Raw genomic sequence first — 15,683 nt, 5'->3', positions numbered from 1 at the left:
TATCTAGATTCTAGAAAAACTTGTGTAATAAAGAAAATTCAACAGCTGGTGACAGTAGGTCATAAAATTCTTTCCTTGAATGTTAGTAATTAGCTGCGGAAAAAAAAGCTTGGACTAATTTTCCAACACCGCATGTCACTCAAACCATGTGGCAATGACCAAACAAGACAAGTGAGCGGAATCATACTGCAAATAGGCAGGGCATTTTCTTAATAACGCAGTTACAGTTTACTTAGTAACCAGGTAACTTCGCTGGAGGGACTATGAATTTTAATTATTCAGATTACCAGGTTATAAGTGAAATAGTTTTTTGAGGGCATTGTGATTGCAAAACGACTAAGGTTTTATTAGTTGGTCCAATAGTAAAGAAATGAAAAGCCTGGGCAGTTGAAGTTGACGGTAAAACGAAGACCATCTTAGAAAGATTGGCAAAGAAAGGTAAGTCTCTGTCTCTAAGCAGCAAATAATCCTTGAAATTTGAAATATCATGAAAACCAGGGGTGTAGGGGGCTGATGAAGACTAAACTCAGAGTGGCATTAAAAGTCAAGAGAAGCTTTGCAAGTAGCTGTTTCTTTTGAAATACGTTAAGGAATATTAGTTTTGGAACTTGTAAAAAGTTTACTTTATATAATATCTCTGATAAGTATCGTTTACATTACATTAATGAGAAGCTGGCACGAGAAAGAAATTTTGTGGCGTTTTTGACAATTTCATATAGAAGATTTCACAACATCATACTTGTTGATCCAAATGTTTGCTACAAAAGCCACTCGTCATAACGCAGAACACATAAATGGAGTGCGTAGGCTTTTCGTTTAGTATGCTTATTTGAAAGAGTTGCTTGACAATCAAATATTTCTTCAGTCGAAGAGTTTATCACACTCAGATTTCCTTGATGTTAAGTGGTTCAATAGATAAATTCCGGCGCTGTTCAAAGATTCCAGTTTACATGAAAGGTAACTTTTGAAGGTACGCGCAGACATATTGGCTTTATCCAAAATTCGGGATATGGTATTTTTATCTTTACAAAGTACAAAAACACACGTAATAAATCAAATGTTGAATTATCTCACTCTTTGAAGCTGCGGATGTAAATGGAAGAGGGATATTGAAGAAGGAAACATTCTTTCACAGATTCATTCATTCATTCACAGAAGGAAACATTCTTTTCTTATTCTTTCACAGAAAGTCAGGTTTTATTTATAATTTCAAAGTATATAAATACTTGAGGAAGTAAGGGCGAGGGCATAAATGGTAGAGAGAATATTGAAAAAAAGTAACATCGCTTTCCTTCTAATATCGGTTTCCAATTTTTCAAAGAGATAGGTCATATTAATAGTGTGAAAGTGCTGGTGTATGTTTAATGTTAAGCGGAATTGGAAGGTAAGACAGATGCCATTTAGAAAATTTTACAATAATAACGGGCTGCGAGCGCTCATTAGTGAAGAGGAACTTTGAATGAATAACTGCTCATACTGCCAAAAAACTGATTGAATTATCAGCGGGTGCCGCCTCATGCAATCTACTTTAATACGCCCAATCTGAAATAAATGCATTTGTTTTCATTTCTTTCTACCTAGCATCTGAAGGTACGTTTTAGGACACTGAGAAGCTTATGCTTTTCGAATAGGGTCCTGGTCCTTTCTCTCGATGTGACCACACGTCGTGACATCGACACCAGGAATTGCAGACGAGTCCCCTCATACTTGGTGAAAGTTTGCTCAAGACCCTTGTAGGCAGGACATTCCTCACAACCATCGACCACATTGCCTAACCTTTGTTTTCTTGGCTGGGCTGATTATGGAAATATATGGTATAACGAATAATTTTAGTCCTTGCAACATTTTCCAAAATTCACCGAAGTCATGTGATCGATGACGTCAAAAAGTTATCTGTGCTAGATTCAAAATCATTATAATTTCTCAAATATACGTCTGATTCACAATGTTGGAGAATGTTGTAAGGGCTAAAATTATTCGTTATACCATATTTTTCCATAATCAGCCAAGAAAAGAAAGGTTAGGCAATGTGGTCGATGGTTGAGAGGAACCTATTGGGTCTGTATTCCACGAACCCCGCAACTGAGCCAAACTTGCATCCCAAAATAACTGCATTACATCGATGCCGGAATTTGAAAATTTCATCTGGCCAATAAGCAAAGGAAGGCAGTCTCGTTTGATTAACAGTTCATAGAATAAACACTTTTGCTGTAAAATTTCTGATTCGTGAAGAGATTGTAAGTAAAAAAATTGGTAAGAAAGCAAAGAATGGTACGTAAAAGGTTATAATTAAACGAATCAAGAACTTCAGGAACACAGTTATATCTCACAAGCAAAGACATCAGTTTGGGTGTATCAATCCCATTCGTTAAAGAGGATATTCTACCCCCAAAAAGTCCCGACAAAGTCTTTCATAATTAATTCCTACAATTCATGATCCTGTTTAAAACTGACCATGTTTTTATACAACCATTACACAAAAAGAAATTATGAGAGGATCGAATATGGTATTTCCATTCATTTTAAAGGGTATGCGAGACTGGCTCAACAATATAAATTTGACTTAGGAAGCCAAGAATCTGTAAGAGAGCATTGGACATTGGGGCAACCTCCTCTTTGTAGGTTCTTGTAATAAGAAAACCCCGGACAGGCAGTATTTAAACTCTACACTACACCTTATCTCTCTTCCAGTCCTTGATCAATGTTGTTATATCAGAATATCTACGTCCAGACTTTATACTGATGAAGAGGGTAATAAGATACATAAATGCAAACAACTCGTGACGTGTTATCAATTTGCTTCATAAGCAGTGTTCAGGATTTTATGAACCCTTGTTTCTACCCACGGGCCTTTCAAAGTTTCCCTAATCATTACAACTCCAAGCGTAGAATATTGATGTCGTGTCATAATCTTTCAAGACACTATGCTTTTCATTGCAAGTGACCAAGAATGGCCAAATAATCGTATGGTGGACAATTTTGGCTTGAAAGAAGTTTATGAAACACTAACAGAAATCATTACCAATAGCTGTTCGCTAGAGTAGATTTGTTGAAGCTATTCTATATATTCTGGAAAACTTTGCAAAGTAAATGAACAAAACACGAGTTGGCCATGATCGTCAGATGAGTAGCCATGACCCATAAGGAAATTTGCAGAAGTCTTAAAAAGAGAAGCAAAGTAACATTGATTTACTTTAATAAAAGAATTAGTTTCCATTCCATTTGAGAAAAGATGTTGCTTGGGAACAGAAAATTGACTCTATCACTCTATATTGGCTGTAATTGTATTTTGGATTGAGCTTGTTGAGCGATATCAAAACAATTTGTTTGTTGTGTCTCCTTGGCATAAGAAAAAAATTATCACGAATTAAATATTTGATATTGCTTGAATACACGTTTTTTATAAAAAGATTGGAAAATGGTAAACGCTTAAAATATCCTTAGATATTTGCAAAAGATTTTGACAGAGGACTTAACATGCTCTTAGTTAAAGATTTCCTTCATGTTCTTTATAAACTTCCAATATGACATCCGCGCACTCTCTCAATCCATTTACTTTAGCATTTGCATCACTAAAATCTAAGAATTGTTTTTAATATTAAGTCCAACTTAAGTCCTCCCGTTTTCATGATGCTCTTTACTTTTACTGTTTTTATGATTTTCGTTCTTAGAAGCTATGTTCTTATTCAAAACATTTGGACGGAATAATTTTTGCAGAACTAGTTTAGTCATTCTTATAACAATATTGTAATCTTCCCACCGAAAAGTTGGCTTAGTGATTAAGGCCGCAGACTAAAGACCCATGGGTCCGGGGTTTAAATCCCTGACATGGCCAGACATTTACTTGGGGTGCAGGGAGTCGCCAGCCCTCTGCAACTTTAGTTGTTAAAAACATGAGTTGTGGTTACATGGAGGTCCAGGACACTCCTCGATCAGCATAGCTCTGCAGTGCCCCACAAACTACCTTGGCATACTACTTAGAAAAAAAATGCAAGAACCGATAAGTTATTAATAGATAATTTTTCTTTCTTCATTCAGTGAATTTGCCAAAAAGAACAAGAACGATATGGCGGGCAGCTAGTCAGATCAACAAATAGCCCGAAAACCTGGCTGAAATCAAATGGAAAGAAAACATTGATTAACAAATGGTTTGATTTAAGCTTTATCGATATCGGGGAAATTCGTAATAAGAGAAAACGGACATAAAATATTTGCTGTTTCAATTGCACGGGTTTTTAGGCGAAGTTAACTCTGAAAATTGTCATGGAAACGGTTAAATAAATGCACAAATCAGACAAGAAATCAAACACATTTGAGTGCTTTTAGGAAGTTTAGGTGTTGGCTTGAAGATTAGGAGCATTTGGTTTAAGTATTTGCTTTTGGAATTGAAATACTAGTTGCATGCTTTCTCGTGGTAGTAGAATACGAAGGTGAAAAACGACGACACAAACGTGGCAGTTGATTTGCTGAGTTTCTCAGAGCCGTCAAATAATCAATTGATGAACAAAAGATAATCGCACATTTAAGAGTGACTTTCTGTTGAACGTTAACGTCTAACAGGCTCTAGTATGCTGATAACTGATTTGTGTAGCTGGTCCAGAAGATTCTATGTTTAGTAAAGTAAAGCCTTATCGGAGAAGACAAGCGTCAGGATCGTGCTTTGGGAGCGGCAGCTGAGTATGGGTGATAGCATTCTAAGAGGGGAGTTTAACTTGCATAGGGAGAACAATTCCTCTAGTTATGAACACAAAGTGCATTTCACATTTGCTGTAATCACAGTCGCAATCAACATTGCATCTTCGCTGGCGACAGTGGTGTTGAACAGCCTTCTCTTGCGCATTCACATCCGCAACCAGAAATCACCATCACGAATTTTGATTTGTAATTTAACCGTGACTGACATCCTAACTGGTCTTGTAGTTCAGCCGACATACGTGGTCCATATCATCCACGACATGAAGGGGTCTATAGACAGCACAGCATTCCTGGTGTTCAGCTTCGCTGCGTACCTAGTCTGCGGCATGTCGCTCGTAACCGCTGGTGGCATGAGCGTCGATCGATTGCTCGCAACGGTCAAGCCGTTCGTGTACAAAAGCTATGGAAATCCGAAAATTTTCGGCGCTATTGTTGTGTTTATTTGGGTACAAGGAGTCTGTTTTGTTTCCCTATACACAGCAAATGTTATAAACAATTCATTAGCGCAGTTGGCTTTTACGCTTACGGTTGCGTTTGCAGTGATATCGTTCATTGTTTCCTACGCAATCATATTGAAATCAATACGTAGAAGAGAACGGCGGGTGACCAACTGCGGACCGCAAGGCCCAAACACAGTGCGAAGCAACCCACAAACCCGAAAGAAGAAAATTACAGTGACATTTGCATTGATGGTGATCACAATTTGCCTTATGTATTTGCCTATGTTTATTGTTAAATTACTACTATGGCGAGCCGATTCATCACAGTTATTTGCTTTAAATATTGCAAATCGCATGGCAAATACGGTCACATTTTTGAACAGCCTTTTAAACCCTCTACTGTACCTCTACAACAACGTAACAGTAAGAAGACAAATGAAGGATATGTGCATCTCAAACTGTTTTCTGTTTCGTCAAGACCAGCCACGTCCACTTACAGGGGCAAATGGTGGGCGAAGCAATTTCATTTTGGCCAGCTCGTTCTGATCTTCATGACTTTGAACAAAGTATGGACGCATGGTAACAGAATCATGTTGCGACATTACGAAAAGTGGCGCAATATGGAATAGCAATTGTGGTTTCCAGGGAAAGAGTGGCTTGAACTGTGCACTAAGCCTTGTTGTAGACAATAAAATTCAAGTTGAGTGATGAAAATATCCTTTAATAATATATGCTTAGTATCACAGAACATCTAAAGATTAGCGCTCTGTTGTGAAAGAAAACTACAGAAAATCACTAGTCGAGTTAAATATCCATCTTGCGCATGCTTTATAGCATCTACACACGCATCGCAGCTGCCATAGCTTTCATTGCGGCAAAGGTTTCTCTTCCTGTAGGAATGATTTGATTGGCTGGGAGAAGGAAGCCATATCGTCCCCTGTCACGAAGCTCCAGGGCGTAGGAGTAAACAAGGCCTAGGGCGCCATAGGTCCAGTCGTCGCTGCCTCCACTTGTTGCGTCTACGAACAATCAAGGACGCCTGGTCAGACACCATCTTAAAGATATATACATATACAGCAGAGTCTTTGGGGTGTATTTACAAAGCTGAGCTTAAGAGACACGGAGATACACAGAAGTTACTTTAGGAAACGTCATCGGAACACGCCCTTGATAATAATGTTTTATCCATCAACAAATATATTTCTTGATAGAGTATTCCATTAAAGTGTTGTAAAGTTAGGTAGCAGAAATATTAAGAAAATTATTGTAAGAAGGCAAAAGATTGGCTTTTTCGAATCATCTCCACTGTTCTGCCACCGGCATACGGTAGTAAACAAACATGACTGGAGCGAGAGGGTTAACATTTCTCAAGAGAATAATAGGCCATGTAAACTGATACTCATTTAGAATTTTTGAAGTGGCAATAAATTAATGCAAAGAGGGGGGGATGCTTTAGTAGGATCATGTTAAGGATTAGGCTCTCTCCTTCTCCCTAAAAAATTTCTAAGATGGTAATGTCTAGAAGCACTTCCTCCATTAGCAAGATCGTGTTAAGGATCAGGATCTCTCCCTCTCCTTACAAAAATTCAAAGATGGTGAAATCAAGAACCTCTCCCTACTTCATTAGAGGAATCACGGTCAGGACCAGGGCCCCTTTTTCTCATTCATAAATTTCCAAGATGGCTAAGTCAAGAAGCTCTCCATCCCTTAGCAGGATCATGTTAAATTTTCTACAACTAATCAAGGATAATTTAGGCAACCATGCAAGATAGAAACTCAATAAACTGACAAAACCCACTCATTGAAAATGTTGAAACATTTGTTAGAAACATTGAAAATGCTATAACATTTACCATGGATATGCTCTACCCATAAACGATATGTTAGGGGGATATCGCTTATGATAGGATTGAGTTTTCTAATCGATATGAATGTCAGCACAAAATTAGCATAACCCGATATGCAAATCGATTTTATCAGCAATCAGAAGAAAATATAAACACTGTAACTGCACGGTTAATTGAAATAGGTCCTCGGATACTGTATTTCCTCTAATGAACGCCACCCTCTTTTGAACGCCGCATCTTCAGCCAACCATTTGAAAAAATACTACCCTCTGATAAACGCCGCCTCTATTAAACACCACATCCAAACGTTGGATTTTGTCATTAACGCCACGGCGTTCTTTAGAGGAAATACGGTATCTCTTTCCTGCATACAATGAAAAAAATTTTTTGTTGACTTACAAATGATGTTTGATGACGTTCCAGCGCGATAGTATGTACCATAAACATTTCTCAACGCCCTAACAGCAATATTCGCTACTCTCATCTGCAAAGTGGCATGCACACAGAATTAGTTCTCTACCCATAATTATATACATAAAAGGTTATGAATAAAATACAACGACGATTCCTCCAGACGAGACTAAAAGAATTGATGTTTCAGTTGACACTGACAAAGGGATACCAAACTATTCAAAATAAAAAAGGAATAAATCCAACAGGCAAGGCATAAATTTTGCTTTTAAAAGTTTGCTTGTCATTGGGTTAAATCCAGGCATTGTATTTGATTAGCAGGCTTGCCTCCAATTCAATCAGCCTTGTGGTGGTAAACTGGCAAGTCATCCACCAACAGGTAGTTTCCGTACGTACAAATCGTACAATCATAACCTGTTCAATGTAGTGTCTTGATGAATAATTTTAGTACATGAAATTTGATGAAATAGATATCTTACCATCTCTCTATAATCATTTGGGTAACTTCTTGTGTATCCCCATGGTGTCATCCATAATTGACTGTAGGCATGGATGTCCATGTATCCTGCAAGATCTTGCTTTCTCCTGTAAAGGTACTGGGCGACATTTAGAACTTCAACTTCAGAGAATGCCTTGCGTCCGTGGTACGTATCGTCACATTCAGATCTTGACGTTCCAACTCCTAGAAAGAAAAAACAAAGGCTGATTAATCGAACTATTATATTGCTACCACATCCAGTTGGAAGACCTTCTATCTTGCGAAAAGTCAGATTTGGATAAACCTTACATTTTTTGTGTAGTTTTTTGAGAGTTTAACGAGCAATTTCAAGAACTGTATGTGCCACACTCAAATACATTATATCCAATATCTATGACAACAAACGTTTTAAAAACAGGGAATAAAATCCATATTGGGCCATTTCCTACAAGTCAAATGTTATAGCAGAGCTGAGAACTCTGCCTGTTGACCTAAACACACAAACTGTATCATTCTGCACCTATTTCCAGACAGACTTTAAGTAAATTGTAGTTAATTGTAATGGCCAAGCAGGCACCGGGCACCAGTCTAAAAGTTGTGGGATGACAAGTGTGTTACCGAAACGTTTTTAAGGAAAACGCTCCCTTTAGAGAAAACTTCTTTTCACTTGTTCTTTTTCAACAGTCCGATTCTGGGAAGACTGGAGCTAACAGGAGAATGTTTGCTGAGGGGCATTCGGCAATTATAATTTACTTTTATTAACAGAAAGAATAATATCACAGACATACCTCCCCATTTGTAGTTCCAGTTTCTGTTTGGATCAGCACCATAGCATCGATACCCCCGGCTTCTTGTTTTACGCCACATCCTTGCACGACCCCCGTTCCATGTGTACGAGTAGCCATCGACGTTGAAAACTGGAAGAACAACCCAGTCCATTTTATCTAACATTGCAGTAACTGAGGAATCTTTTCCATATTGAGTCAGCATCTAGAAAACAAACAAAAGCGATTCATTGAACGTGGAGAAGGCAGCAGATTTTCGGATCATGTGGTGCAAAGTACTGTATTGATGGATTTTACTAAACCTTTACATCCCCCCGCCCCCAAAGGCACTCTTTGAAAAATGTGTCAAAATACATAGTATGACAAGTTTACTTGATACGTCACATCTCTTACAACATCTTTGGAAATGCATTTAAAATTTATTTCATCGACTTTTGGTCAACGGAAGTCATTGCAATGGAAGTTAATTTCCATTTTTGGTGGTTTTTGCATAGTTTTTCGTATAATCTCAATCGTACAAAATGTTTACATGGTATGAGTTCACAAAGACTTGCCTGGTTAATCATGTACATACAAGTTGCTGCTGTAACCCACTCTCTTGCATGAATTGCGCAGTTGAAGAAGAATGTCTTTTTGTTGAGTTTCTTTGATCCCTTAATCTGCAAAATACAGTTTAAAAAACGCTACACAGATGGTTCAAGAGTATCCTAATCTTTTCTGCTGGCCAAAAGAAGTTTTACTTGTAACATCAAAATGCAACTTGATTACAATTATAAGCACTACATCATAATGCAATAACAAATTCCTATGTAATAAAACGCATCAAAAAATATAAAATAATGAAAGACAATAAAAGATAACACAAGTTAACGTAATATTATAGTATATAATATAACATAACATAACATAACATAACATAACATAACATAACATAACATAACATAACATAACATAACATAACATAACATAACATAACATAACATAACATAACATAACATAATATAATATAATATAATATAATATAACATAAAATAATATGATATAATATCATATAATATAATAATACAGGCTATTATTCATTTACCTCAATAGCCTTCATCGATTTTCCTTCATAACTGTTCCCGATGCTGAAAACTCTTGCATTGGAATAACGGTTTGCAAGATCCGCCAATTCGCTGTTAATCTACAAAATTCAAAGAATAAGTCTTTACAAAGCTGTGCATAGCCTTTACACCAGAAGAAGCAAAAATACTTATCAAGACTTGTAAATAAATTGTGCATATATAAAAATCAATTTTGTGAATCTCTCCTCATTCAGGGTAAGACATTCGTTTGCCGCTGAATGGAGACTTGCCCTTGTCAAAAGATAACTGCAGAGGGTGGTAGGGATAACTGCATAGAAAAACGGCAAGTATCTTTACTAAATTTCCATATTCCCATAAATTCTAGGGATTTTTGTTTTCCTTTAACAGCTAATGTTAATGGTAAACTACACTTTATAAGATTAGGTAAAGAGACCAGGGTTTGTCTTAAATTTAAAATTGGACAAACTTAAAGTTAGAAGTTAGGTTACCTCTGTGGCTGAAAAGATGAAAAATGGAAAGTGAAGACCAAGGGGAATTTAATAGGCACTGATGATTTGTTCCAAGTCTAAACTCGACTCAGAACTTGAAAAACTAACCAAGATCTTTCTGGAGAACGGCTATCCAGAGGATGTCATTTAATAGGCACTGATGATTTGTTCCAAGTCTAAACTCGACTCAGAACTTGAAAAACTAACCAAGATCTTTCTGGAGAACGGCTATCCAGAGGATGTCATTTCAGTTGACATTAAGGAGAAGATAGGAAATTTCTCGGCTGACGTAAAATTTGGTTCTCAAAAGTGCCCGGTCTATCTAAAACTACCCTGGATCGGTGACAGTTCCCTGTGTTTTGAAGGTCAAATAAAACAGGCCATTACAAATTGTTTCTTTGCAGTTAACCCACGTATTGTTTACAGTACGAAAAAGGCCAATGCGTCCATTCAAAAGGACTGCGTTCCTACCACACAAAAAAGTTCTGTTGTTTATGAATTTACGTGCCAGTGTGATTATGGCTACGTAGGACGCACTACCCAAAGATTAGAGGATAGAATAAAACAACATGTTCCGTCTAGTATTAGAAACAAAACTCGTCCCCAAAGAGAACAGCCATCTCGGTCTTGTAAATCTAAAATTAAACTAAAACCTGTGATTCTGCTATCGGGCAGCATTTACTGGAAAACCCCGATTATGCAAAAAACTATAATGGCGACATGTTTTGGATTATTGGTGAAGCCCGATCGTCGTTCCATCTAGCAGTTTTAAAATCTATCTACATAAGCACGAAAAAACCGCTACTGTGTAGACAAAAGGAGTTCGTTTTCACCTTCGGACTCCATTGGTAACATTCTCAAGCGGCACTGATTGGTCAACCTCAACAGTCATGTGCTCGTGTTCCTGAATTGGCCTATTTCGATCCACAACTGGGTATATATATTTCATAGCGTAGAGTTTTCGATCTATGTTCTGACGTTTTGAACTCTGAAGAGTGTCAGACGAAAAGCTTTAGTTTACCAAATGTTTGCTTTTTTCAAAGCCATTTTCAAGTTTTGTACCACCAAAAGATTGTTTGGAGTTTAATAGAGTGAACAATTTGTCTTTGGTCGCAGGCACTGCGTCGTTCATTGACTTCTGACCCATAATAATCTTTATGAGTATAATTTTTTGTTATATATTCGAATGTCAATGTCATTTTATCATTGATGTTCAAGCGAAGATTCTTTCCGTTTGAGTTGACATTATCGCTACCCTTCCAAAAATAAGAAATTTTCCACCTCCGGTTACCTCATTTAATGAATGATATCTCCCGTAGTCGAAACCAGAATACGTGCTGAACAATGTGCCTGCATGTCTTTCGTTCTCTTTTTCAACAGCCTCTTCTACATCTTGCACCAAATATGAAACATCTAGGCCATGTTGATCGAAGTATGTTGAAAGTTTTTTCAAATCTCCAGGAGACACCATCATGTCAACGGCTACTCCAACCTCATTTGGCTCTTTCCAGAAATCGATCTGTATGTGTGTTATAAAATCACGGATAAAATCACATTCAAACAATTTTCGAATACAAACCATACAATGCAAAAGAACATTACGAAACAGTTTAATACAAAATAAACGTTGTGAAGAAACAAAAGAACCCTGGAAATCGCAAGTTGAATTTTATGAAAAGTATACGAAACGAGAAAACACACCGTCTTCGGTCTTATCTTGCAGGCACTTACTTTTTATTCAATTATCAAACAAAGAACACGATGATACATTCAAAATATGAAGAATAATTCCAGCCAAATAAATTGCAGGTAAAAGACAGAGAGTGTGCTCTGTTTGTCCTGCTAGTCAAAAAAAAATAACGTCCACTCAACAATCATTGTTTTTGTTCGATAGAATATCACCTGACAGTATTCTTATTTCCAAGAAAAACTATGCAATAAAAATTGAACAACTAGATGAAGCTGCATCTAAAAAAGTTCTAATCTAGTTTTATGTTTGGATTTTTATGATACTCAAACAGTGGAAAATCTAAACTCAAAACCCTTGTACAAGATAAATAGTTCACCCCACTTACATCAAACATTTTTCTGTTTTGGTTCAACAGCACACGCAGAAATCCGAGCTGGCCAGAATTCTTTGGCACAACTCTGACCACTTTAAACCTAAGAAAATATTCATGGCAAAAAGGTAAAGAAAACGCTTGTATGAATACAGTAAAGCCACCCTCTTTAGGAAACACATTTCAGAAAAGCAGCATCTTTTACCAAGAGATTGTAAAATAGGCTCCATTTATTGGACGATCTCGTCCTGACGTCTCAGATTGTTGAATCAGTATGCAATTACGAACTATTTTGAGCATGTTTTGCAAACAAATTTAGCTGAGATCGTCAACTGCGATCCTTAAAAGATAGTGTTAAAAATTTGCAGCCTCCCTTTCTTTCCCGGTAGGTTCCAACTATGGACAGAGACAGACAGAGACAGAGACAGGGACAGAGACAGAGACAGAGACAGAGACAGAGACAGGGACAAGGACGAGGACGGGGACAGGGACGGGGACAGGGACAGGGACAGACAAAGACAGAAGCAGAGACAGAGACAGGGACAGACAGCGAGAGATTTTTCAATACATTAATGCTCTCATGGTGGTTTATTCGAGGGTGGGGCTTATTTGCAAAAATGATTTTTTAGGTGGGGGCTTATTCGAGTGGGGCTTATTCGAGGGAGGAGGCTTATTCGAGTGTGGGGGCTTATTCGAGGATTTACGGTACGAAAAAAGTTAAAATCTAGAACCCTACCCTTGCAGCTCAATGTTTGCTCTTGTTGAGAAAGTGACATCGCCAAGACCTGGTAAAACGATAGCAAAACTGTAATGCAGGACACAAATACAAGAACTCGCTCTCAGATAAACATAAATGAAATAAAAATTTAATGAGCCTGGTGAAAAAATTCACTAGAAATCTTTGGGCTTAAAGTGACTATAATAGTATGATAAATTCATGCTTTATAGAGGTAGCAACATTTTTCTTTTTTCCTCCTGTCCTTTACAAATTGAACTCGCAGAACATTGGCCACATTTGTGTGTGATTTAGCCCTTTAAAGTCACAGTTAACAAAATATGTTTATATTTCTTATTTTCACTATGACTAATATCCTGTCCTTTTTATTATGATAGATAATAAATATCTGTTTTATCAAAAACTTCCGTGTAAATTAATCCACATATGCATGCACTTTTTAAATAAGAAACTTTTCATAAGAAACTTCTATGGGCTTAACTTAAAATTCAATAAATTCTTCTTGCAGAGGTTGGACTTGTTTAGTGTTGAAGATACAGCTTGTTGCTTCAACGTTTTACCTTCGATTTGTTTTTCATGATTCAATGAAAATAATCCCTACAGGCTTCAGGGTTTATTTCTTATAATTTTTATATAATGCTTACTGAAGACATTGCATCACTGTATTTATCTTATATGAAGGAAAACATAGATAGTTAAAGAACTAATGTAGCAGATTAAGGCACTTTCAATATCTGGAAATTCTGCAAAGAGTTTTTTGGTTAACCGAAGTCTTAGGAGTGTCCCCCACTTTCAGAAATCCGACAACAAATTTATGAGGAAATTCCCTGTAAAACATGTTACCATGAATATTGTCAAATTGACTCTTTGTTTAGCGGATCAAAGAATTTTTAACAAAAAGCCATATAATTTGAATCACTTAACTTACCAGGCTCAAGTGGCTCCTTGAAAGGACCGTCGCCTTGAGCTAAAAAGTAATTTTTCACATTGTCACAAATAATTTAAGTCTGATTTGCGTTGCGAGGAGAAACGACGCTTGAAAAAAATATTTCGAAGGAGATTAAAGGATGAACCAAAAATCAAATATGTATTAGAGTGCAGAAAGGTTTTTGTGTACACGTTAAATCCAGTGCGAAAGGAGCATAAAATATGCATTTCATGCGTTTGACAAAATAATTATGTTCTTAAAAACTTGATTCACACATGTTTGTGTAAAATAAAGTTAAGCGTTTTAGCAGTTCACACGTAAAGGTAGAGATTTCTACCAGTAAAGACGCAAAAAAATTGATAATTTAAATGGGATCTTTGATAATTGTGAGAAAAAATACCTTCATCTTGTAATGCTAGGCCACCAATCACAAGCCCTGAAAAAACAAATGTTACTTAATTTTTCAAGCGTAACACTAGGCCCTTTCATAAACTATCCGAAAGCTTCTGAATGAGAAAAGAAACACTAATACAATGCCTGCCAAACTTCTTGGTATATTGCACTAAGTAACTTTTTGCGGTACAGAATTTGAAAATGGCTTTGAAAAAAGCAAACATTTTACAAGATACTAAAAGCTTTTTCGTCTGACACTCCTCAGGGCATAAAACGTCAGAATAAGGGTCCAAAAGAACACGATGAAAAATATAAACCCAGTTGTAGATCGAAATAGGCCAATCAGAAAAACGCAAGCACAAGAAAAAGTAATTGTGAATTTTCAATTCCATGTCCCTCTCCCCTTTCAAAAAATGTTTAATGAAATATCAAGCGGTTTGCTGTCAACTAATTGATTTCTGCCAGATAGTTGTGACATTAAACTCCACAACCAACTTTTTTGAAGGGGGAGAGGGGGTGCGTTGTCAGTATTTTCTACAGGAAATCTTAATGTCAGCACAAGTTCAAACAATGATATCACCAAAAAGCAAACAAATCTACCTTGGAATAAAAAGAGAAGCAGCTTCATTTTTTCTTCATGCGACTTCTCTTTACCTAAGATCAGAGATTATAGTTGATGAAATGAGCAGTTTAAAGTCAAAAATGGTGCTCGACTGCGTTTAACCTGAGGCTTTATTCTCCTTTGTTCCAGCCTCTTAGTCCCACCCCACACTCAGGAAGCCCCTAGCATATAGCCATGGAGCGGTATTTTACTCTCTCTTTACCCTGGGCATGGCTTAATGTTCTACGTTGGGACTTCTGCATTGGCTTTTGCTTAATTGTGGCTGTAATCAATAAGATTTTATCTTGTTTATTCTCTGCTCACAAGGGTTGCCTTGCAGATTCATTCATGCAAATTTCTTTATTGTGGTAATGCTCTCGCCAATTTTATCGCTCCCTGTGAGACAAAATGCAACCTTCAATTCTTCATCTATTGATAACCATTGCTATATCATCAAAGCGTTTGTTTTAATTGCTCTTACACGAATTAAAACTAAAACCATAGAGCCCCATCGCAGCTACAGAAAACTCAAACTATGAAAACTAACTTTAACAGATTTCTTAAGATAATTTTGAATGATTTCTCCAATCATGTCTCAGAATAATTTACTATCATTTTGCATGCAAGATAGAAAGTAAAAGCCTTGAACCCTGGTCACTTTGCTACACATATAGAGTCCCAAACTGAAATTCAATCGAATATGAAAAATGGAAAATTTGCAAATGAATTCAACATA

The 15,683-nt window shown here is 36.9% G+C and overlaps 2 protein-coding genes across 2 annotated transcripts; one reads left to right on the top strand and one right to left on the bottom strand.

The window, feature by feature from the left end:
- Nucleotides 1-274: 274 nt before the first annotated feature.
- On the top strand, nt 275-5,697 carry LOC135692456 (uncharacterized). Its single transcript, XM_065210579.2, has 2 exons — nt 275-438; nt 4,039-5,697. Exon 2 carries the CDS (start codon nt 4,680-4,682, stop codon nt 5,679-5,681), a length of 1,002 nt encoding a protein of 333 aa, XP_065066651.1. The 5' UTR covers nt 275-438; nt 4,039-4,679; the 3' UTR covers nt 5,682-5,697.
- A 143-nt stretch (nt 5,698-5,840) lies between these two features.
- Nucleotides 5,841-15,308, bottom strand: LOC135692451 (carboxypeptidase B). The gene is made up of 13 exons (XM_089110793.1): nt 15,272-15,308; nt 14,947-15,000; nt 14,354-14,389; nt 13,954-13,992; nt 13,026-13,074; nt 12,305-12,392; nt 11,521-11,748; nt 9,741-9,839; nt 9,211-9,315; nt 8,660-8,861; nt 7,873-8,075; nt 7,382-7,466; nt 5,841-6,154 (listed from the first exon to the last, which is right to left on the bottom strand). The coding sequence occupies exons 1-13, from the start codon at nt 15,291-15,293 to the stop codon at nt 5,973-5,975; spliced, it is 1,392 nt and encodes a 463-aa protein (XP_088966919.1). The 5' UTR covers nt 15,294-15,308; the 3' UTR covers nt 5,841-5,972.
- Between the last annotated feature and the right edge of the window lie 375 nt (nt 15,309-15,683).

Source organism: Rhopilema esculentum, chromosome 3 (assembly GCF_057945365.1).
Source record: "Rhopilema esculentum isolate cy_ngs chromosome 3, ASM5794536v1, whole genome shotgun sequence".
Taxonomy (NCBI): domain Eukaryota; kingdom Metazoa; phylum Cnidaria; class Scyphozoa; order Rhizostomeae; family Rhizostomatidae; genus Rhopilema; species Rhopilema esculentum.
The sequence above is the reverse complement of the archived record's forward strand: the minus strand, read 5'-3'. Positions and strand labels throughout refer to the sequence as shown.